General features: G+C 47.0%; 2 protein-coding genes across 3 annotated transcripts in view; one reads left to right on the top strand and one right to left on the bottom strand.

The window, feature by feature from the left end:
- Positions 1-9,205, bottom strand: part of SPRTN (SprT-like N-terminal domain) — a 38,889-nt gene extending 29,684 nt beyond the window's left edge. The window contains exons 1-2 of the mRNA XM_068154230.1: positions 9,159-9,205; positions 3,508-3,668 (exon numbers count right to left, since the gene is read on the bottom strand). Coding sequence (XP_068010331.1) covers positions 3,508-3,611 — 104 coding nt within the window. The 5' untranslated portion in view covers positions 3,612-3,668; positions 9,159-9,205. The remainder of the gene's footprint in view (positions 1-3,507; positions 3,669-9,158) is intronic.
- RHOU (ras homolog family member U) lies at positions 7,838-15,234 on the top strand. 2 transcript variants are annotated; one of them, XR_010989314.1, is made up of 4 exons: positions 7,838-8,442; positions 9,196-9,254; positions 12,284-14,286; positions 14,395-15,234. XR_010989314.1 is itself a non-coding variant. In XM_068154240.1 (3 exons), the coding sequence occupies exons 1-3, from the start codon at positions 8,106-8,108 to the stop codon at positions 12,737-12,739; spliced, it is 852 nt and encodes a 283-aa protein (XP_068010341.1). In that variant the 5' UTR covers positions 7,838-8,105; the 3' UTR covers positions 12,740-15,234. The 2 variants fall into 2 exon arrangements, 1 of the variants encoding a protein (XP_068010341.1); XM_068154240.1 differs by having other exon boundaries at positions 12,284-15,234.
- The last annotated feature ends 5,265 nt before the right edge of the window (positions 15,235-20,499 follow it).

Here is a 20,499-nt window from a genome sequence, read left to right as displayed (position 1 = left end):
CTAGACTGGCAAGATTATCCAGCAGAGGAGTCCTCCAAATCTCATTCTGTCCACAAAACTATTTAAAACTAGGCCAGTGAAACCGGGCCAGGGTTTGCCTTGTACAGCTGTGTTGGTAGTACTCTTCTGGCAACTCTTTCTAAATCCAGCTAAATTATTAGGCAGAGGGAGGTTTGTCAGTAGGAAACCCTGTACTAGAACAGCAATTTCCTGAGTTTGGTCCTGCATGCTGGCCAGGCAACACTCTTGCTAGTAACAAAAGAGATAGTGAGTGACTCACATGTAGAGACAGGACCCTGGAAAGGGGGAAAATAACTTAACATTGTGGTTAGTTTCTACACCTGGTTATGCATACTTCTGATGGATGAACAGTTCTAGCCTGAAAACATGGGAACTGAAGGTTTTCATCCCTTCCCCAAAAAAGAAACCTAATGTCTGGCAAACTGCTTTCTAATATCCCAAACCTGCTTACAGTTCCTCTCCCAAAGCAGTTTTCTTGTGGGGTGAAGCACAGCCTGCTGAGAAGTACCTGCTCCTCCCCAGCTGAGCCTGCCAATGCAAGGGATGTGGGCTGGACTCAGTGCTAAGATGGCTCAGTTACCTGGGAGCCTTCATGTACAAACACCTGAGCCAGGAGACTACAGATCTGGATGGCGGGGTTTGCTCTGCACCAGGTGAATCACATTCTTTGCTTTCCTGTCTTTGTGTTATGATGCAGCACAGAAAAAGCTGTAGCTCTTCCCTCTGAGAAGAGAAATGCTCTGAGACCCAGCTGTGAATGCTGTCCTTATACGCTTGCCTTTGAATTCAGGCAGCTATTAGGGAAGAGCAACCTGCTCACTTTCAATAAAACTGACACTTGTGCTGGCTTGTTCCAAGCCTTTTTAATCCTCCAAGCCTTTTAATCCCCACCAAGAAGATCCTAGCAACTTCAGAAAAGTTCTTTAAGCATGGAAAGGAAAAAGGCTATTCATTGTGGCCATGACTTCAAGTTCAATACCAAGAAGCATCCAGCTCCAAACAAGACAATGCCAGGACCAACTGTTGTTTTTCAGACTTTAAGAGTAAACAACTAAAAATGCAGGGGCCAAACTGTCATAGAGTCATAGAGTTATAGAATTGTTAGGGTTGGAAGGGACCTCAAGGATCATCTAATCCCCGTGCTATGGGCAGGGACACCTCACACTAGATCACGTTGCTCACAGAGGCACATGAGCGCAGACACATTGACTGGGGCAAGCTTTACTGGGAAGGGTGGACACAAGAAAAAAGCAGGAGTGTCCCTGCAGAGCACACAGATCTCTGTTCCACTCGCATCTCACCACTACTGACAAGTTAAGTGCCCCATTAGGAAGCTGCTCTCACACCTCATGAAACACAGCCTAATGCAAGGAGCTGATGCATGGCCCAGTGAGAGGTGTCCCTGGGGAGTGGGGAGGTGGTGAAGTTCTCCCGAGAGTACTGATCTAGTTCACTCTTGCCACTGATTGTTTCAGCCTGATCTGGGCATATTTTACAAGCACTGTAAGATATTCCTTAGCATTTAGAGGCTGTTCAGTGTCCTGGTTCTCTGTGCCTAGGGGAGACATGGACTCTCCTCCCCCTTGCATTCCCTTTCCTCATTTTGGTTTAAGATGCGCAAAACCTACCTTCTTCCACTTGCTTCATAGCTAGCTGGCTGCCTCTGTCCTCACTGCTCTGCCCCATCAGCCTGGTCTCTGACTGCCTCTTCCCAGTCCTCCAGCTGGGAGGTCTGATCACATTATCCTTTTGTCACAACTCATTTACAAACTGGGACCTTATTCTTAACTACAGCCCTGTATCCAAAATGCATTAACTTTATCAATATGTAAAGCACCAGCATTTTTAGGAGAGCGTGGATTGCAGTCTAGGCTTGGGCATGAATGCCATGGAGAACTACCTGCCAAGTCATGTGAAGATGCCCAAAAACACCCGTCAGCTCAGCTCAAGCATGGGCAAAGGGTGGAATGGGTACTCACAATAGGGATAAAAGCAGGACTGGAGCAGGAACTCATGGAGATAGCCAGCAGGATTTCTTCTCAAAAGTTGAGAAGGCTGTGAACAAAAATGTTTCCCACTAGCCTATCCTGACAGAGAGGAGTTTGCATAGTAGAAAGGAAGTTTTTTCCAGCTGCTGGAAACAGCACCTAGAGACCAGGAGAGTGGCAGACTAGGATTTTGACAGCAGTTTTGGGAATCTGTCTGGGAAATTGCTGGGGCTGTGCCAGCTAAGCAAAACTAGTAAGGGGTTTCACATATGGGCTGAGGGGCACTGTGGCAAAGAACGTCTGTGTTGCAGATACCATAACCTGGTTTGAGTGCTGGCTGCTCTGCCCGTGGCTCCTCAGAGGTCTGTATCCAAACTGAGCTGTTGTTTCTCTGTTCAGCTCTCCTCAGCCACTCTCACCAGCCTCACCAATGTGCAGCACATTGCCCAAGCACGAGACCTTGGATTTACCTCCCTCTTTCCAGATTGTGTCTATAAACCGGGGCTCCTGGGGCAAAAACAGCATGGCAGGTTATAAATTCTAGTAAGCAGGAGGGCAATGAAATGCTGTATGCCATACTGTGCTCCACTGAGATCTTACTCAGCATGTCCCCAGCAGTGCTCAGGTGACCTGTTGGGGCATTCACTCAGTCCATGCTCAGACACAGCAGGGAGAGCCCTTGGGATGAGCAGCCAGTCTGGAACAAAATTCCTACCTCTGATGCACTAAGAGCAGCGTAGAGCAGCCCTAGGCCAGTGAGGGGCTTCAGGACAGGCAAGCAAATTGGTGACCTTCACACAAAATACAGGACCTGCAACACCATTCAGCAGCTGTGACCCCAGATCAGCTGAAAAGGATTTTGAAAGCGAGATAAAGGGATCACCTCCCACCGTGGTTCCCCTGCAGAGTCACTGCAGATAGGAGGTTAGGGATAATTTGTTTTCCGAATTAACGAGGCATTTGGGAGGCTTGGAGCAATTGTGCTTTGTTTTGTTTTCCAGGTTTGTCCCAACAATCCTTTCTGCCTGTGAGTTTTCTCAATCAGAACTTAGCTGGAGGGGTGGGAAGTTTATCGTATTAATAATGTGTGCTGCTTACTGATCCCTTTCCCTAGGTGATAAATACTTCCCTGAGATCAGTGTGCTTTAAAAAAAAAAGCATCTGGCAAATATACACACACACACACACACACACACACACACACATATATATGTAATTACAAAACAAATAAATAATAAAAGCAGTAATACCTTGTATTTCCCTAGCCCTTTTCCCTCCTAGATATCAAAGAACAGTCTCAAAAGCACATTTCTGGAGTCAGAGCATGTCAGAGCTGTCCTTTATACAAGCTGCCTTTTCTTTCCTAGGTTGCTGCTCTTTGCTCCCTCATAATTCCCCTTTCTTTTCTCCCTACCTCCCCTGCCACCAGCCAGCTCAGCTGCATCACTGTGAACCTGCTCTTTGGAAAATGAGAGTGTATCTCCAACTGTTTTTTTACCAGGCCTTGAGATTGCTCTTCTCCACAAAGGGCAGGATCTTGGTGCCAGCTCTGCAGAGCAGGCTGTACCCTTCCCTTGAACGAGCAGAGGTGCATCGCGTCATGCTGGGAGGGCATCACCTCACTCCCTCGCCTCTGTCCATGTCAGGTTTTTCAAGTTTCTACAAGAAAGAAAAAGAAAAAAAAGAAAGAGAGGATGAAAGCTTTCATTCTACAATGCCAGCATCCAGTTCATATTTTTTATATCACAAGGAAAATGATAAGCCAGGGTAGAACAATAAACTGCTTCACGTCTTGATAAAATAATTTCCTCCCTCTGTCATTTTTCTCAAAGAACAATATTTGACTAAGGCAAGCACGTAAGATAGAGCAAGAGCTTTTCTGTGAACTGGTTGATAATGCGCCAGATTCAGCCCTGAGACAGACAACTGCCACCCTGTTGACCTATGTGGAGTTAAGCCTGTTTATCCTCCAGCTCAGAGCTCTGAAAACAATTGGGTTCAAACCCATAAGATGTGTGCATGTGATAGGGTTGAGGCCAAAAGCTTTGGAGACAGTGACTATCTGTTACAGCATCCTTCTGTCAATGCACCCTCAGCCCACCACCAGCATGGCTGCTTGGGAGCTGCTCTGACTTGCTGCTGTGGTGCAAATGGGCTCCTCCCCTTGCAAAACAACTGGTTAGCTCATCCTTTTGCACAAAAGGCTACTGTGTTTGGTAGGGTACATTACAGTATAGGGCAACCATGCAGCCCTGAATCCACTCACACCCCCCTCCCTGAGCACAGAAACAATGCAGCCTGTTATAGCTATCTCACTAGAGCTTACTTAGCTCAATGCATTGACTGTTTTTGTCCAGTGAAGGTGTTTAAAAATGTGCATGTGGCATTTTTCACTCACAGTATTTACATGAAGAGCTTTTTCACATAATTTTTTGACACCATTCAGCTGGATTATCACGCAGCGCACATTGTGCCTGTGTCCCCCCACCTCCCACCTACAGGAGTTTTCCTTGTGGATGTACATATTTTCTCTTAATGAGCTCTCTCAGCAGCAGTGATACGGGCCAAGGATTTGCCATTTGTCATTGCATATAAAAGGTGGCATTGCTCAGACGTCCTTGTGCCTTCGGTTGGGTCATGCTCCATCATGGCATCAGAGATCACAGTACATCTGCTCCTCTTCACTTGTCATACTGTCCAAAATGGACAGAAATTCATCTTGTCATGACTTCAGCATGCCATAACACTCTGTCCATGATAGCCAAAGCCCACCAGAGTATCATATTTATCTACCATCAGCATATTTACCGTATGTTGCCTTCCTGCATCACATGCCATTCCTCAGTACTAACGAGGTACACAATTTATGGGATGCTCCTGAGACTAAAATATAATTAAAATTTAATTACAGTAATCCTTTTAATTTTTTTTTCCTTGAATAAATGTGATATGAACCTAGTCTGATCTATTGACTTTTCTCCAATTTCTTGTTCCCTGAGGTGGAAAGTTGCTCTGGATTTCTAGAGATGGAAAAGTACTGACTGCTGGGCTCTGGCAGGAGAAGCATAACAAGTATCTGGGCATAGAGATGGAGATTCCCTTTGACAGCTCTGCTCCTCAGGCACAACAGGCCTTTCTATCAAAGCTCGTGTGTGTGGGAGACAACTTTCTTGGGAGATGCTCAGAGCCTGAAGAATAAACTCTCAGAGGGAATTAGAGCCTTAAAAAACATATCTTTTCCTGTTGCACATGCCTTTTCATTAGCACTGCCTTGTCTTGTGTAGAGATGCAGCTATGCACACATTCAGAAGCATGAAGAATGAAAATGAGATGCTGGACTGCAAATGTAGCTCTGCCCCCTGCACATAGTAGTAGAGAACAAATGCATCAGGCATCACGGCAGGCATCGTAGCATCTAAGTCTCCATGCTCCATACAGTTCTTCAGAAATTACTGTAGGTGTTATTCCTTGTTTTATGTAGATCCTGACTATCTTCAAAGTTTCACTGAAACTATTTGTTTTCAATCCAGAAAAAGGGACATAAGCCTTTGTGTGATTCATTCATTTCCCTCTTGGGTCAGTTGAAGGAAAAGAAGGTCCTGTAACAATTTTTGATACAGGGAGTGGTACTTGATTTTGATAAGGGATGTTATTTGTCACCTGTGAGTGATACCAAGCTATGTGATCCACTGTCAAAACAGCATCAGTGCTCAAGATATTACCACACTAAAGATTAGCTCTGAGACCCCTCAACTATTACAGCAAAGCAGCCATGCAAAAGCTTCTCACCACTTTCAGTAAAACATCTGCTGGGCTGAAGCTGCCTAAATTAAACCTTGTGACTTTGCAGCCAGGTGGCTGTGGAGCACGTAGGCTTTACATCTCTGCTATGGAGGGAGCAATCCCAGGAATAAGTGTGGCAACAGCTACTGTGATAGTAACCTTTCAGACAATTACAGCAGTCTGCAAAGGGAGCCTGCATCTATGCACATAAGGTTTTCCCCTTTTCCAAAAAGAATAAGTCATATTAGCATTATCCTGCCACAACCGCATCCATACTCTGAGGAGTTAGCTGCAACAGTATTGTTAAAGCAATTCAGCTTTTCTTGGTAGACAGGCTATAATTACACTAAATTAAAATAGAATGCTTTTGTTCTAACCTAGGCATCCCCAAGAGGACTTGCACCAAGAGCATGATTTAAGCCATTCCTGATTTTTTTAGTACATGCTTGAGTGCAGGCAGGCTCTTACTCCAATCCTCCTGGATGTCCATCCTGGCAAAGCTCAGCTGCCTGGGTGTTGTCCTCTTCTCAGGCTTCATCACAGAAGGATCAATATATGAAAGCACTTGATGAGGAAATGCTGCTTGGCTGTAGCTGGATGCCCTGTGACACCTCTCTCTGGCACTGTCTCCTATATGGATCAGCATTGCCTGTTCATTTAGGGGAAGGTAATTCTGCAGGGCTGAGGAGGCTCACAGGAGGTCAGTGGTCCCTATGGGTCTTGAGCATGAGGGTCACATTGAGCTCTGCTGACTGCTGTGCTCTGTTCTCCAGTTGTGTTCACTGTAGGGAGTAGGTGAGTGCTGCTGTCCTGGTGCAGGCTGCGGGGAGGTGCTTCTTCCACAATCCTTCAAACCACACACACAGGGCATCCAATGTGGGGTCCTTCCCAGCTGCCTTCAGCCAGAGGCTCCTAACGCAGAGCCACAGCAGCTGCTCCCACTGAAGGAAGAGGCAAGACACATGGGAAAGCAAGCAAAGCTTTACCAAGTGCTTATTTCCGTGAAGCATGAGCCTTAGCACAGCCTTTGGTAGTCAGACCACACAGCTCTTGGGTTTGTAGAAGACAACAGTTCTGTAGGCTTGACATCTCAGCTCCTCCAGTGAGCATGCAACAGAAGTTGGGGTATGACAAAGAGCTGTAGCATGTGTTGCAGTATGAAACCACCTGCATCACCTGGCTTTCCATTTCTGTAAGGGAAATGGGGAAACAGCACTCCAGGTCACACTAGGAACCTATGATGATGAAAACGGCAAGCTGAACTGCTGACTCTGCCACAGACTTACCAGCACTGATTTGGATGCGCTGTTTAAGAGACTAGTACTTGCTATCAGCAAAATGAGGTTTTTAACCTCCATATCCCAGATTCTCCAGGTGGCATCATTGATGTTTGTACAATGCTGTTAAGGTCCCCAGAAGAAATGTGTGAATAATACTTCAATTTTAGGGCAACACCAAATGTCTCAGCAGCCTTTCATTTGTGTGCTCAGCGGCATAACTTTCCATTGGTGACATTTCAACGGAGCTAAAAATGCAGCGCTCCCTTTCCCACAGCGCAAGGCCCGGTTTCCCCTCCCCACCCCGGCCTCCAGGTGGGAGTTTACTGAGAGCCCACTGTCTCTGTAGGCAGTCTATCCGTCGAGACTCATGAGTGCTCCGGCCTTTGTAAGTCCTCTCGACCTCACGACATCGAGGCGCTCGAGGGTCCCAAACCTCTAATGACCCGAAGGTACTGGGGGGCGGCTCGCGTCGGAGCCGCCCCGCCGCTGCCAAGACCTGTAGCAAGGAGCTTCTGGCCCGGCGGGCGGCGGGAAGAGCGGTGGGCAGGGTACGGAGGAGAGCTGCCCGGTACCGCGCTGCGCGGCAGGACCGATGAGGGGCGCGCGCCCCACGCCTGCCGCGGGTCCGCCTGCCCGCCGCCGTTGGGGCGGACGGCGCGGGGCGCTGTGGCGCCGCCTGCCGGGCCGGGTCGGGCCGTGCGGCGCCGGCTCCTCCCCGCCTGGCGCTATGTCACGCGGAGGCGCGGATCTGGCGGGTGGGACTCGGTAGCGTGGGGCGAGGCGAGCTCAGCGTAGCTGCGATCTTGCCACCGCTTGTTCGAGGAGCCGCCACCTGCTCGGGGAGTCGCCGTCAATCGCCTGCGCCCGGGGAGAGCCAACGGCACCGGGGCTGGCTTCGCGGCGGTCGCGACGCGCTTGCTGGCCCGCCGAGGCCCCGCACCGCCCGTCCGCCGCTGCGCCCCGCCGCTGCCCGGCCGGCGGCCCCGGGCCGCGCGCCGCCCCACGGCCGGCGGGGGTCTGCGTCGCCGCGCGGATGCCGCCGCAGCAGGAGGGCGAGGCGGGATACATCAGCAAGCCGGTGCCGGGTGGCTGTGAGGTGCCGCCGGTGCCTCCGCGCAGGGTACGCAGCGGCCGGGCGGCGGCGGCGGCGCTGGGGGTGGCGCTGGGCGGCCGCTGCCGGGCAGCTGGGGCCGGAGCCGCCGTGGGGGCCGGAGCTGGGGCCGGAGCTGGAGCGGGGACCGAGCCGCGGCGCAGCATCAAGTGCGTGCTGGTGGGGGACGGCGCCGTGGGGAAGACCAGCCTGGTGGTGAGCTACACCACCAACGGGTACCCCACCGAGTACATCCCAACCGCCTTCGACAATTTCTCCGGTAAGGGCTGGGGGCGGCCGCGGAGACTGGGGCGGCGTGAAGGTCTTCTGCTGCCCCCGCGGGGAGCGGCGTGGGTCCCGCCTGTGCCTCACTGCCGGGGACGTGTCTGGGCTGTTCGGGGCGAAGGATGTCTAGCACCGGTTATTTCATTATTTAGTTTTTGGGGGTAGGACTGGCATTTGTTAACTTCCATTACGGCCAGTAGCCCCGGCTTAGCTCCCCAGGCTGGCAGCTGGCCGTGTGGCCATAGCCGGGCTTTAATCGTGAACTCTCCGGTCTAAAAGATTTTGGCCAGATGGGAAACGCCTGAAAGGAAAGCCTAAAGGCTTGCCTTTTCTCCTCTCTGCAAAGGGTGAGGTTCTGTGCTTGCTCTCTGCTTCAGCTGGGGTCATTTTGGCTCCCAGGCACATTCAAGCTGTGCAGGAGGATAATAAACTAAACCCTTTGTAGCAGAAAAACGACCTGGACGCCTAGGCTTGCTCTCCCCGCTGCCAGCCGAGAGTTCGTTCGGTCGCTGCCTACCTTATCTCCTGCAGTGAAAGGAATCGGAAAGCCTTGAAGTGCTTGTGTATGCCTAAGTCTTAGTGGTAGACACCCAGCTCTGCTTAAATTGTTAAATCTAAACTATTTTGAGAAAATACTATAGGATGACAAATATTCTTCTTTTCCTTATTCATTTTTTTTCTTTAATGGAAAACGTGTAAAGTTGGACTCACCACACTTTCCCCCCTCGCTCCTCCTTTCTCTTTAAAGCTGTCGTGTCTGTCGATGGCAAGCCGGTGAGACTTCAGCTCTGCGACACAGCTGGTCAGGTCAGTGAAGCCACTTACTTGATTTAAGTGACAGCGGGAGGGGAGAAGTTGTTGTGCAAAGTAGTCCTGCTAATGACTTCATGGATTTGAAAGGGCTCCCAGTGTTTGATCGTCTTATTAAACTGTTATCGTTTTCACTGCTGCTTAACCCACTGCTTCCCCCAGTGTCTTTGGAAGGGTGGGGGACCAGTGCCCCCATAGAGGGACTGGGCATAGGCAGCTGCTGCTCTGCTTAGCCTGACTAGAAAGGTTGAACATACTGGGAATTCAAGGGCCACCAGATTTTTTCTTTTGAGTGGTTGTCCCTGTCATTATTTTTGCTAAATAACTGCAGGTTTACAAGTTAGGGTGTTTGGGGTACATGCATGCAAAGCATCTGTGGCTGTAGATGTCTGGAGATAGAGACTTGGTTTTGAAAGGTGGAAACTTAAGGGAGAAAAAAGTTTTACTGGGTGTTGTCTGTCAAAACTTCATATTTGCCATTCCAACCTCCTTAAAAAACTCTGCTGCTCCAAAGCTGAGTTTTGTTGTAATCTTAAGTCCTGAAGAGTTGAGGGTGGCTGATGCCTCTCAGCTCCAGGTTTGCCTGATACATAAAAAGAACTCATTACTTACCACCTTGTCTCTTCTCAAGTTCCTGGTTTGTACCATCCTGTGCAGTGTGCAACACTGCTTGCCAGGAGTTGAGTCTCAGTAGCCAAAAGTGTTTTGCTACCTATCTGGGATTTGAAGGAATTTAGGTTTCTGCACATCTTTATGGATCTAGGTCTTCACCAAAACTGTGCTGAAAAATCTCAGTGGTCTTAACATACAAACCTATTTAGGTAAGTTATAACTGGGTGCCCTACTTAGGAAAAGGGTTTGAAGGGCTGTGCAGTCCTAGACAGCAGCTCCTATGTGTTCTACAAACCAAAGATGAAATCTTACAAAGAGCCTTCAGTGGATGATGTTACAAAGTAAAGCATCAAAATCATCCCAAGATTGTGTTTTCTGCTGAAGAGGCAAGGTGGTACTGCAACAGCCTTGGCTGTGCATGTTCATACGCAGAGTCTGGCAGGTTGGGTGAGAGCCTGTGGACAGGCAGTGCTTGTGGAAATGCAGACAAATTCTGCAGGAAGGATGGGCAGGCCCAGTCACCTCTTGCCTTCAGGACCATTCATAGCTAGGATGTTTGCTCTGGCTGTCCAAATGCAGCTGGAATGGATAGAATCACTGCCTTAAAAAATGAAAGGGTTCTGTAAACTGACAGAAGTCATCCTGAATAAAAGGTACCTAGCAGGATACTTCGGTAAAACTGCTGCAACGATGACATGGCTGCTGAAGTCTGCAGCTTAAAAAACACTCCGGGCAGAGGGAAATTATGTTTCAGCATCACCAGCCCAAAGAGGTGTAGCATCCCAGCAGGTTGTACACCTACCACTGAAACTGCAGGAGTGTCCTTGGGGTGTATAGGGCACTGTTTCTTGGTGGAAACCCTTAAGATCTGGGTTTGGCTTTCAAAACCAGTAAATTGAGCCCTTTTGAGGTTTCTCACGTAGCAAGAAGAGGCAATTACATGGCAAGATGCCTTTCTGTAAACACCCTTGTCGTTCAGAGCCATGTCTCAGTAAATGCAACGTTTCTCTCAAACCAAATGGTGAGAGCTTGGTTTCCTCTGAGGCTTAATCTGAGAACCAAGAGAGCTAATGAAGCTTGCTTTCTTGACTGGTGTTTTATAAATCACTGTCTCTCTTGGAGATATTGCTGGAAGAGATTCATTTGAGCGGAACAAGGATTCTGAGGCTTCCAGGGAGCTTTAAACTGAGCCTCCAGAGGCTTTAAAGCAAAATTTCAGATTGCAAAAATTAACATGGAACTTGCAATTTATCACTAAATTGCTGGTACCAGAGAGATTTTTCAGCTCTCTGTGTTCTTTGCACTTTCATTTCAGAGCTTTTGAGAACATGGTCTGTTTTAATTAAAATGTCAGTGCCACTGAGGCAAATCCTACCTGTTCAGGCTGCTAGTGTTACCCTGCTTTTATCCTGCTGTCAGCATAAAAGCAGCCAGCCTGGAGTTAACCCTTGCTTCTCACTGCATTCTTCATTGAGGATCAGCATGCCTTTGTTACCATGAGGTGTTTGGCTTTCTTGTGGCTAGTTCCTGACGCTGAAAAAGGGCCTTGATTTGCTGGAGTTTGTACTAAAACAGGGAGTGGAAGAAGAAAAAAAAAAAAGTAGCACTGGGAGGCCTGTGTGCAGTTTGTTTGATGTGGCATGGGTGGGAGGGAAAGGTAAAGCTCTTACTCTATGCCGCTGGCATGTTAAGCCTGCACATTGTGCGTCATTATTGCTGCCATCAAACTTAAATCCTTGGGCACAATGGCAGGGAAATTATTTCCATATCCTGTAGGATGTAAAGTAGTCACCGGTTTAAAAGCTGATTACAGGAAAAGTAGGATTCCAGGAAAGGTAACCTGGCTGCTGCTTATCTGCTTCACTCTTGTCCATACCTGGAGGTAGAGCAGAGCAGCTTTGAGGTACATGGGGGCTCCTCATCAGAGTGGCACACTGACTCACCCTTGTAAGAAGTTTGCCTGTAAAAAATACCTTCTCCCTCCAGTTTTTGGCTTTGTTGCTTGTGCGCTGTAACCTGCTTCCCGCAGCATTGCTCTCGTGCTAAAACAAGGCAGAGGGCCTGTGTAAAAACTGCAAAGGAAATATTTAAGCACTCAAAACAAGCTGTGGCATTAGTCAGAAAATCTCAGCTACACGGGGAAGCCACCACCTTTGGCCTGCATGCCTGACTGTGGCAGAGTGCCTGCTGGCTAGCAGCCATGCAGGGTGAAACCTCAGGCTGGGTTCGGGTGACCTTTACTCCTAATACTGTGTTAGGTACTGATGTCTGGGTGCCCCCGAGGAGGGGAGAATCAGGTGATCCTCAGCTTCCCCAAACGTCTGTGGCAGGCTGGAGCTGGGAATACATCAGGGTGTCCTCTAGGGCTGATGTGCGCTTTTTGTTGAGTGCTAACCTAATTTTGTTCTGTGCAGGATGAATTCGACAAGCTCAGGCCTCTGTGCTACACCAACACGGACATCTTCTTGCTGTGCTTCAGTGTGGTGAGCCCTTCGTCCTTCCAGAATGTGAATGAGAAGTGGGTTCCTGAAATCCGATGCCACTGCCCTAAGGCTCCTATTATCCTGGTTGGGACACAGTCGGACCTCCGGGAGGATGTCAAAGTTCTCATCGAGCTGGACAAGTGCAAAGAAAAGCCAGTCTCGGAGGAGGCCGCAAAGCTCTGTGCTGAGGAAATAAAAGCAGCGTCCTACATTGAGTGCTCTGCTTTGACTCAGAAAAACCTCAAGGAGGTCTTTGATGCCGCCATTGTGGCTGGTATTCAGTACTCAGATACCCAGCAGCAACCAAAGAAATCCAAGTGTAGGACTCCAGACAAGATGAAAAACCTCTCTAAATCGTGGTGGAAAAAATACTGCTGTTTTGTATAGGGGGTGCAAGGACCTGAGTACTGCTCTGAGGAAATTAAATAGAGGCTATATTAGCTGAAATCTCATTCTATGTCGTCTTGAGTGTATAGTTTAGATTTGTATGTATCTGTATATGTTGCTACTGGATTATCTTGGTTGCCCTTTTGAGGGTGGCAGAAGGATTCTTAGTTAAATAATTGCTATTAATCAGATTTGGCATCCAGTTTTGTGACTGAAACCTCTTATTAAGGAAGAAGAGCACCATGTGTCTGCAAGGGTGGAAAGATTTGTCCAAAGGATTCGACTTTTGTGTTGTGTGTGTGATGGGGAGGAGCACACCAGAGGCCTTTGCTGCCAGGGAATCGCAGGAGAAACACATGAGCAATGGCAGAAATGCAGAGCTCTGCACGTGGGTTATCAAAGGGAAAAATAATACTGTGCCTCCTAACTGACATTAGTAGCTTTAAAACCCACTCCTGCCCTCTTCTTGTCTTCCCAAGTCAAGGCTTATTGGGATTGCTTTAAAAAGGGTATGTGAGAGATGTAATCTATATGCAAATGCCATGGTTGGAAAGGTCATGAATATACCTTCAGCATGCAGTGTGGGACCCTAGTCACTTCTTGACTTCGTGAAAGTCTTTCTGTCCTCCTTCCCCAGTCCCTCCCAGGAAGCCGAGTGGAAGCCCAAGAACATGACCAAGCTTTAACTCGCTACCTCGAGCAGTGGTGATTTCCTCTGTATTTTTGCAGACATGACGACAGTTCATCTATTTCAACTGAAAGGAATGTAAATCCTGTTGTGTTGGGTTTTTTCTCATTTTTAAAAATATTTTATTTTAGAGAGATGTAACAAATACCCATGCAGCACCATGTAAACTGCATCTGGTTTTAAGTCTACAGCCAAGAATTTCAAGTTGCTCCTCCTTACCTTTGAAGGCTGCTATAAATAAATCAGGCAGATCAAGATACATAGCAAACTGGACTCTAGACACTTAGGCTGCTGTTTCCTCTTTACAATGCTGTTTTCAACCAAGTTAATGTTTCCCTTCTAAAGACAACAGTTGCTTGTGGTTGAATATTGCCCAAGCTTATATCACCCATTGGCTCAGGCCACCCTGGAAATTTAACTGTTAATGTCTTTTTCCCAGATCAGTCCAGTGAATTTACTGAAATGTGCCTAAAATGTAGCTGAATGATCAGCACAGCACAGAGTTGAGAGTGACCTATTCTCTAACTAAATCTGACCAATTAAACCAAGCCTAATTTCAGTCCCACTGAGTTTGAGAGACCTGTGGGATAATACGTCTCTGCAAAAATCAGCATTTTAACTTACTCTGCAGAGAACATTTAACTTGTGCTGCCTGTGTGTCAGCCTTTTTATGGCTGTAGGTATTTCAATTTCAGATAATTTTTAATTTATTTTTTCCCTGCAGCCACAGCCTTGAAGTGACCTTTTTCATAGTCTTAAATTAAATTGCAGTAACAGAAAACTGGTACCTTTTTTTTTTTTTTCCACCAGAAATGCATCAGTGCCTGATGTAAAGAACTGTGGAAGCCAGTTGATAAAGGTGAGCACAGTTTAACTTCTGTCCCATTAAAGAAAATTACACTATGTAAATGGATTCTGGGTTGTATTGGCATAGCCTCCACAAGCAGTGCTTTTTCCTCCTCTACAGTGAAATGAGTGCAGAATGGTAATGTTCCACGACTTGAAAATGGGATGAAATCTTTACCTAGGGGGCCTGATTCAATAAAAATTTGTTGGATCCTGCACTGGAACCGCCTGGAAAAAGAGTTTCCACAGCACAGAAGCTGGATATATTTAACTTGGTTGCATCTGGTTGGTAATGGTTTAATGTTTACTAGTCATGAAGTTCACATCTGAGCCTTTATATTTCATACTTGAATGTTTGACAGGATTTCAGATATGCAGTCATACAGTCATCTTGGAGAAAAACATAAAGCTGGATTTCTCTTGGGTGCTTTGCTTCTCTGTAAAATGGTCTCAATCAATCAAAAATGTGGGTTTGGGAGGAGACAGGCTTGAACCTGAGCAGCTTCCATGTGCAGAAATAACAAAATTTCTTTTGCAAGATCATAGTGCTTTGTATCATGCCATACTGGAAGCAGTAGGTTATATTTTATAAGCAGCCTGTTCAATAGTCTGGAGTAGTATTACTTTTAAATGTAGCCAGCTGTGACTTTCTGAAATGTGATGTATATACTAGTTGTTACAGCCCTTTACTAGGTATGTGTAAACTGAGGTCTAATAACTTTACAAATACTGCTCTACACAGGACTACACAGGGTCTAGGTTTTGGAAATAATACTTTAAAAACCAACAGTATTTTATGAGCACAAGTGAGGGGGGCATGTCTCTATATAGTCTATAATCTGATGTGCCTTATAAACCCCCCCTTTCTTCTGTTTTCTAAGTGTGGGCTATATACTGAAAGAAATATTTCACCTAAGAATGATATAAATGAGGTATTTGGAAATAAATTTTGACCTGTGTACGTGTCTGCCTCTGCTGCCCACTTGGGGAGGCTGGAGGGCAGTTCCTGGCCAGGCTGTGCTCCCGGTGCCTCAGCAAAAGGCCTCTGGTTATGTAATACAGTCTTCTCCTGTCCCCAGGAGACTGGGCTGGGTGAGAGGGGTGTGATGATGGGTTTACCTCCCTGACAGCACAGCAGCCTTTTGCTGTGGCTCTGTTAGGTATTTCACCTGCCACACATTGTGCTGCACATGTCCCACAGGAGCCAGGGGACGCTTCTGGAAGAGGAAAGCCCATTCCCTCTGCACCAAGAGTCTTGTCACCCTGCGACATGTGAGGCTTGAGGTTGTTTGTGCCCAGCTCTTGGGTGGCCATTGCACAGAGGCCGCCTGCTCTTTCGTCTGCTGCCTTGGGACTGTGTTAGCTAAGTTTGGAGTAGTATCTAGACCCTCAGGCTTCCCTGTGGAGCCAGTGGTCCTGCTATGAAACCACTCTGGAGGAGCTTTGCTCTGGACCAAGGTTCGTAAGTTGTCACTGTTGAGTTTTTCTGGGAGATGAGGCCCACTGGGGTGGCATACTGGGATGCCTTCCCATGCTACCTGCTTCCTGGGTATTTTCAACCTACACAAAGTAAAGAGATGGATGTGCTGTTCATTTTTCTAGTGTTCAGTTCCTCGCTGAAACAAAGTCTTGGCTTCTTTTCTGCTTTGTTAATCAACATGCTGGGAACTGTTGTGGGGCTTGTTTACCTGGTCATGTCTGCAGCATGGTGATCCTGCCCAAGTGCATGACCTGCCAGCAGGCTTCTTTCTGGTGAGTACCTGCTGTGGAACCACCACTGCCATAACTGGTGCCTTTGAAGAATCACTTTCACTGAGTATGTGTGCTGGGTGTGAAGTTAAGGTGTGCTCACTGGAGGCCAGGTCACCCACCTTTGCTTGGTGACTGCAGGAAAAGAGGCTCTGCAAGTTGAGAGCCCAGAGCCTGCCATTACCAAGTACTGGTGCAAACATTGCTCTGCTACCTGTGGGGCATTGCTTTTCTACTGAGGCGGGCTGCTCTCCTACACATCCTGACATCTGGACAGAGCTAAGGCAGTTTAGGTCATCCTTTACTCCAGAGTAACTTTGTGCATGTGTGTGCTGCTGTGATCAAAAGGCTTCTTCAGCTCCCCTGCTTGAGATACTGGATGGGCTGGCAGCTGAGGCTGATAAGAGCATACTGAAGTAAGCCCCCTGTATGTAAGGTTTTCCAGGAATGCTGAAATCGCTGCCACTTTGTGATGGATGGAAGTTCCTAAGACAGGATTTTGCTTTCTTTCATATGCTGGGGTTGTTCAGTCTGGAGAAGAGGAGGCTGAGAGAAGAGACCTCATTGCTCTCTACACCTACCTGAAGGGAGGTTAGAGTGAGGAGGGGGCAGCCTCTTCTCCTTGATAGCAAGCAACAGGACTAGAGGAAATAGTTACAAGCTGCACCAGGGGAGGTTCAGGCTGGATGCTAGGAAATACTTCTTCAGAAAGAGAGTTACCAAACGTTGGAATGGTCTGTCCAGGGCAGTGGTGGAGTCACCATCCCTGGAGGTGTTTAAGCAGTGTGTGGACTTGGTGCTTAGGGACATGGCTTACTGTTGACCCTTCAGTGGTGGGTCAAAAGTTGGACTGGATGATCTTTGAGATCTCTTCCAACCCAATGTTTTATGTTATTCTGTGAAATGAAAGTGCCTAGGAAAAACTGGGCCGGGGGTGGTTTGTTGTTTTTTGTTTGTTTGGGGGTTTTTGTTTTGTTTTGTTTTGTTTTCTTCAATGGGAAGAATGCCACCTTGACCATCTTTCCCTTTGTATATTGTGCATCAGACATACCTCTAGGGTATGATTGGGTGTTGATTATTGCTGAGACATGGACAAATGTTACTTTTAGAAGAGGTGTCTCTAGGAAAACTTTTGTTTTCTTCCTAGACATCAGTTATTGACCACAGAGGGGAAAGACTGCTGCAGGAGATGGTCTTTATGTATGACTGCATGTGGCTACCCTAATGTCATCATATGTATTATGTTTAGAATATGAATATTGATGAAGCATGTGAGTGCCCTAAAAATTGAGCAACCTTTCTGAGCTCTTGATGTGCTCAGAGATTTGTACCTAAGAGACCTCCGTTATCTCCTGCCTTTAGTGTTTGTCCTGGCACACAACAAAGTGGCAAGAGGGGGAAAAGCAACTACTCAGGAAAGAGGGGAACATTGTAAATCTCAAGAACTATTGAAGTTTCTCCTAGGCAATGGGGAATGACAGAATCTACTTTTACTTACTTCAGGCATAAGCAGATTAAAAGCCCAATTAGAGAAATACAAGGGGGAACAAACAGTCCCAGGGAGGGCTGTTAGATACAACAATATCACAGTTTCTTTGGGAAGTCTGGTAGTTGTGGGTAGCTGGAAGCTGGGAGGAAATATCACTGCACTACTCCTCAGGGAAAAATTACTATGTGTTTGCTTGGTTCTTACACTCTCTCCCCAAGCATCTGCACTGGTTAGGGACAGGATGTGGGATGAAGTGGACTTTTGGCATCAACCAGCATGGCTGTCCTAATATGTTTAATGTTTTTGGAAGAGCAAGATGCATTTCAGGCCAATAGCAGGACCTCAAGCCTCAACAGGACCTTCTGAAGCTTTAGCTTCATGCATCGCTGGCAGCCAGTGGGAAGATGTAATGTGATGAGGGTTGTTAATTACTCATTTAGTGCAGTCCTCTATGATATAACCTGGGCGACAAGCAAGAGTGTAATTTTATCATCTGAAGCAGAGCATTCTTCGGTGTTGCTGACTTATTTCCCCACACTGGTTTAACAGATTAGAGAAATCAGTAATGTGTGTGTAAAAAGCATACAGCTCCAGCTTGAATCAGCTTTTTAAATTCAGCTATTTTTTTTTAGTTCAGAAAGGAAAATGTGTCTAGAGGAGGAAGCATGAGGAGCAGCCCTGCTGATGTGCAGGACACTGCACCAATCTCCTGAGGAGCTTCTCTGGCTCCAGTGCAGAGCAAGGAGATTTGCAGCAGACACCACTTCAGATGCTAGTGGTGGGTTCAAGAGCTTCCCCAGGCACCTGTTATTTTTTAGGTCTGTACATTTAGGTCAGATCCTGATCTTGTTATTTGAAGGCAAAAGAAGAATCATTTCACCAAGTTTAGCAGAGTCACAGACGTGTAAAGCTTTATGTAGCCTGAAAAAAAGATACAAGGAGGGACCCCTGTCAAGCCTCTGGAGTTGCAGGTGTGCTTGTAATAATTATTGTCTCTGTATGTCTTCTTCCCTCTGCCTTCACTGGGAGGGATGAATATTGATCCTCTATTGTGGTTGCTCAGAGTTTCACTGCTCTTGGTGGTCCCCTGGGTCCAGCCCACCTATTTCAAGTCTGCTCTAAGTTTCTGTGTGTGAGCATTAATTACACAAAAGAGCTAGTTTCAGTGTCTGCCTCACAGAATTACATAGGAATCCTTTAGTTATTGTTCATCAGAGGACAGGTTTAATCACTTGGATTATCCTAACCCAACACTTCTTGCAAATTATTTTGCCAGCCCTTTTTAAAAAAGTGTGCTGTCATTACCAATCTCCCTGTGCACTTCTCTGGCTTTTCTGACTCCTGGTCCACAACTTATTCAGTAAATTCCAAGCATCTTTTTAAAATCCTTCACTCTGGGATAGTGAATATAGCAGCAGTGGCCTAATGGGACCAGTGTGGATGGGATAAAAATGACATAAGATAATGCAGCTTCCTTTTCCAGACAGCTGCTGATTTTCCTGTCATGGTTATCATGGTGGGATGCCTCTGGCTCTGTGTGTGCTATGGGCTTTCTGTGACCATCTCACCTATGTGATGCTGGTTCCTGTAGTGGTGCTGCTTGTTAATTATGGCAGAAAACAAGTTCCAGGAAAATGTGACTTTCACATTTCCATTTTCAGTTTGCTGAAGGGGTGAGAACTGCATGCATGGAGTCCTGTCCTGTCAGGCACTTGATTTTCCATGGTTCAGTGTGGGTAATAACACCGTGAAACAGCTGTACCACTTTCCCTTGCCTCACAACATCTCATAGGTTTTTTACTGGAGGAAGGTCAAGCAACACTTATCTGAGGGCAGTGCTTGAACAATAGTCCCAACTCCCCCCCAAGTCATCCTCTCTTTCCATGGCCACCTCTCCCCCTGCATTCCTCTCTCTATAGGCAGTTTTCTCACTTTTAATTCAAAACGGCATGTTGCCTGAAGCCCGGTGTTCAGCATTTTTCTACTCCCTGTATCCTATTCTTCCATCTTTTAAGCTCTGTTATGGCCTTTCCACATTTTAATTACAAGCTCAGCAGGCTTTGGGCTTCCTTGTTCCTCAGAGCTGAGCAAAACCACTCCTTTTTCTTTTGCTTCATTTTCATAATCTCTTAACAACCCACCTGGGTGAATCTGGGAAGAAGTCAGGCAGGGTATTACTGAGTAAAGACTAGAGATTGTGTGGTGATAGCAAAAGGGTAAAGTCTCTCCTGCTACTTGTTGGTGCAGTGGTGATAAGGCTGCACAGAACCCTGGCTTGTGGGGTGGCTGTTGACTTATTGGGGTGAGGGTGTGTGTATCTGCTGGGCTACAGGCAGAGCCCTGGCCATTTTCAAAGGGCTTTGAAGTACCCTCAGACAATCTCCTCTGGCAGATAAGAGATTGCAGGGAGAGGAAGGAGTTCCTGGAAACAGTTTCAGCAGCGTGTATGTTTATCTAGGCTTGGCAACTCAGGAGAAGGCCAAAACCTGGGCCACTGACATCCAAGAAATTAGGCAGGGATTCAGTCAGAAAATGTAAGTAATGTGAAAACTCAGGGGGTTTTAAAGTTCAAAATGTTTATTTTCCTAGGATCTGACTCAGGCCTGCAATTGTATGAGGCAATGTATTCTTGTCGGGTCCTTTCAGTATCTGCATGGAGCTGTTATTTGTGAATTTGCCTTCTTTCTCACTGATGCCATCTGCCCACACATCTGCCCAGGACAGACAGCTCCAAGAGATCTCACATCCACTGCAAAAGGAAGTATTCTTCCTATTTTTATTTTTTTAACTGAGCTCCCAATCATGCTAGCATGTGCCCTCCTAGCTCCAGCATTGTAGGAGGTGGTAAAGAGCAGTTTACAGGTAAATAGGTGACCAGGTGACTTAAACTACTGCCTTCTCTGTTTTGTATACCATTGTGTTCAGTTTTTTTCCCTCCCCAGCTGAAGAATCACAGCCTTTTTTCAGTCTCTTCATAAGAAAGTCACT

Source organism: Melanerpes formicivorus, unplaced genomic scaffold, assembly GCF_026170545.1.
Source record: "Melanerpes formicivorus ecotype bairdi unplaced genomic scaffold, bMelFor1.0.p_v2 SCAF_2, whole genome shotgun sequence".
In the NCBI taxonomy this organism is placed as follows: Eukaryota; Metazoa; Chordata; class Aves; order Piciformes; family Picidae; genus Melanerpes; species Melanerpes formicivorus.
This window is presented reverse-complemented; position numbering and strand designations above follow the sequence as displayed.

Bases quoted from the DNA above. Each gene is read 5' to 3' on its own strand.
- RHOU (XM_068154240.1), top strand. From the start codon at position 8,106: ATGCCGCCGCAGCAGGAGGGCGAGGCGGGATACATCAGCAAGCCGGTG. The intron at 8,443-9,195 runs GTAAGGGCTGGG...TTCTCTTTAAAG, and splicing joins CGCCTTCGACAATTTCTCCG to CTGTCGTGTCTGTCGATGGC. The intron at 9,255-12,283 runs GTCAGTGAAGCC...TGTTCTGTGCAG, and splicing joins TCTGCGACACAGCTGGTCAG to GATGAATTCGACAAGCTCAG.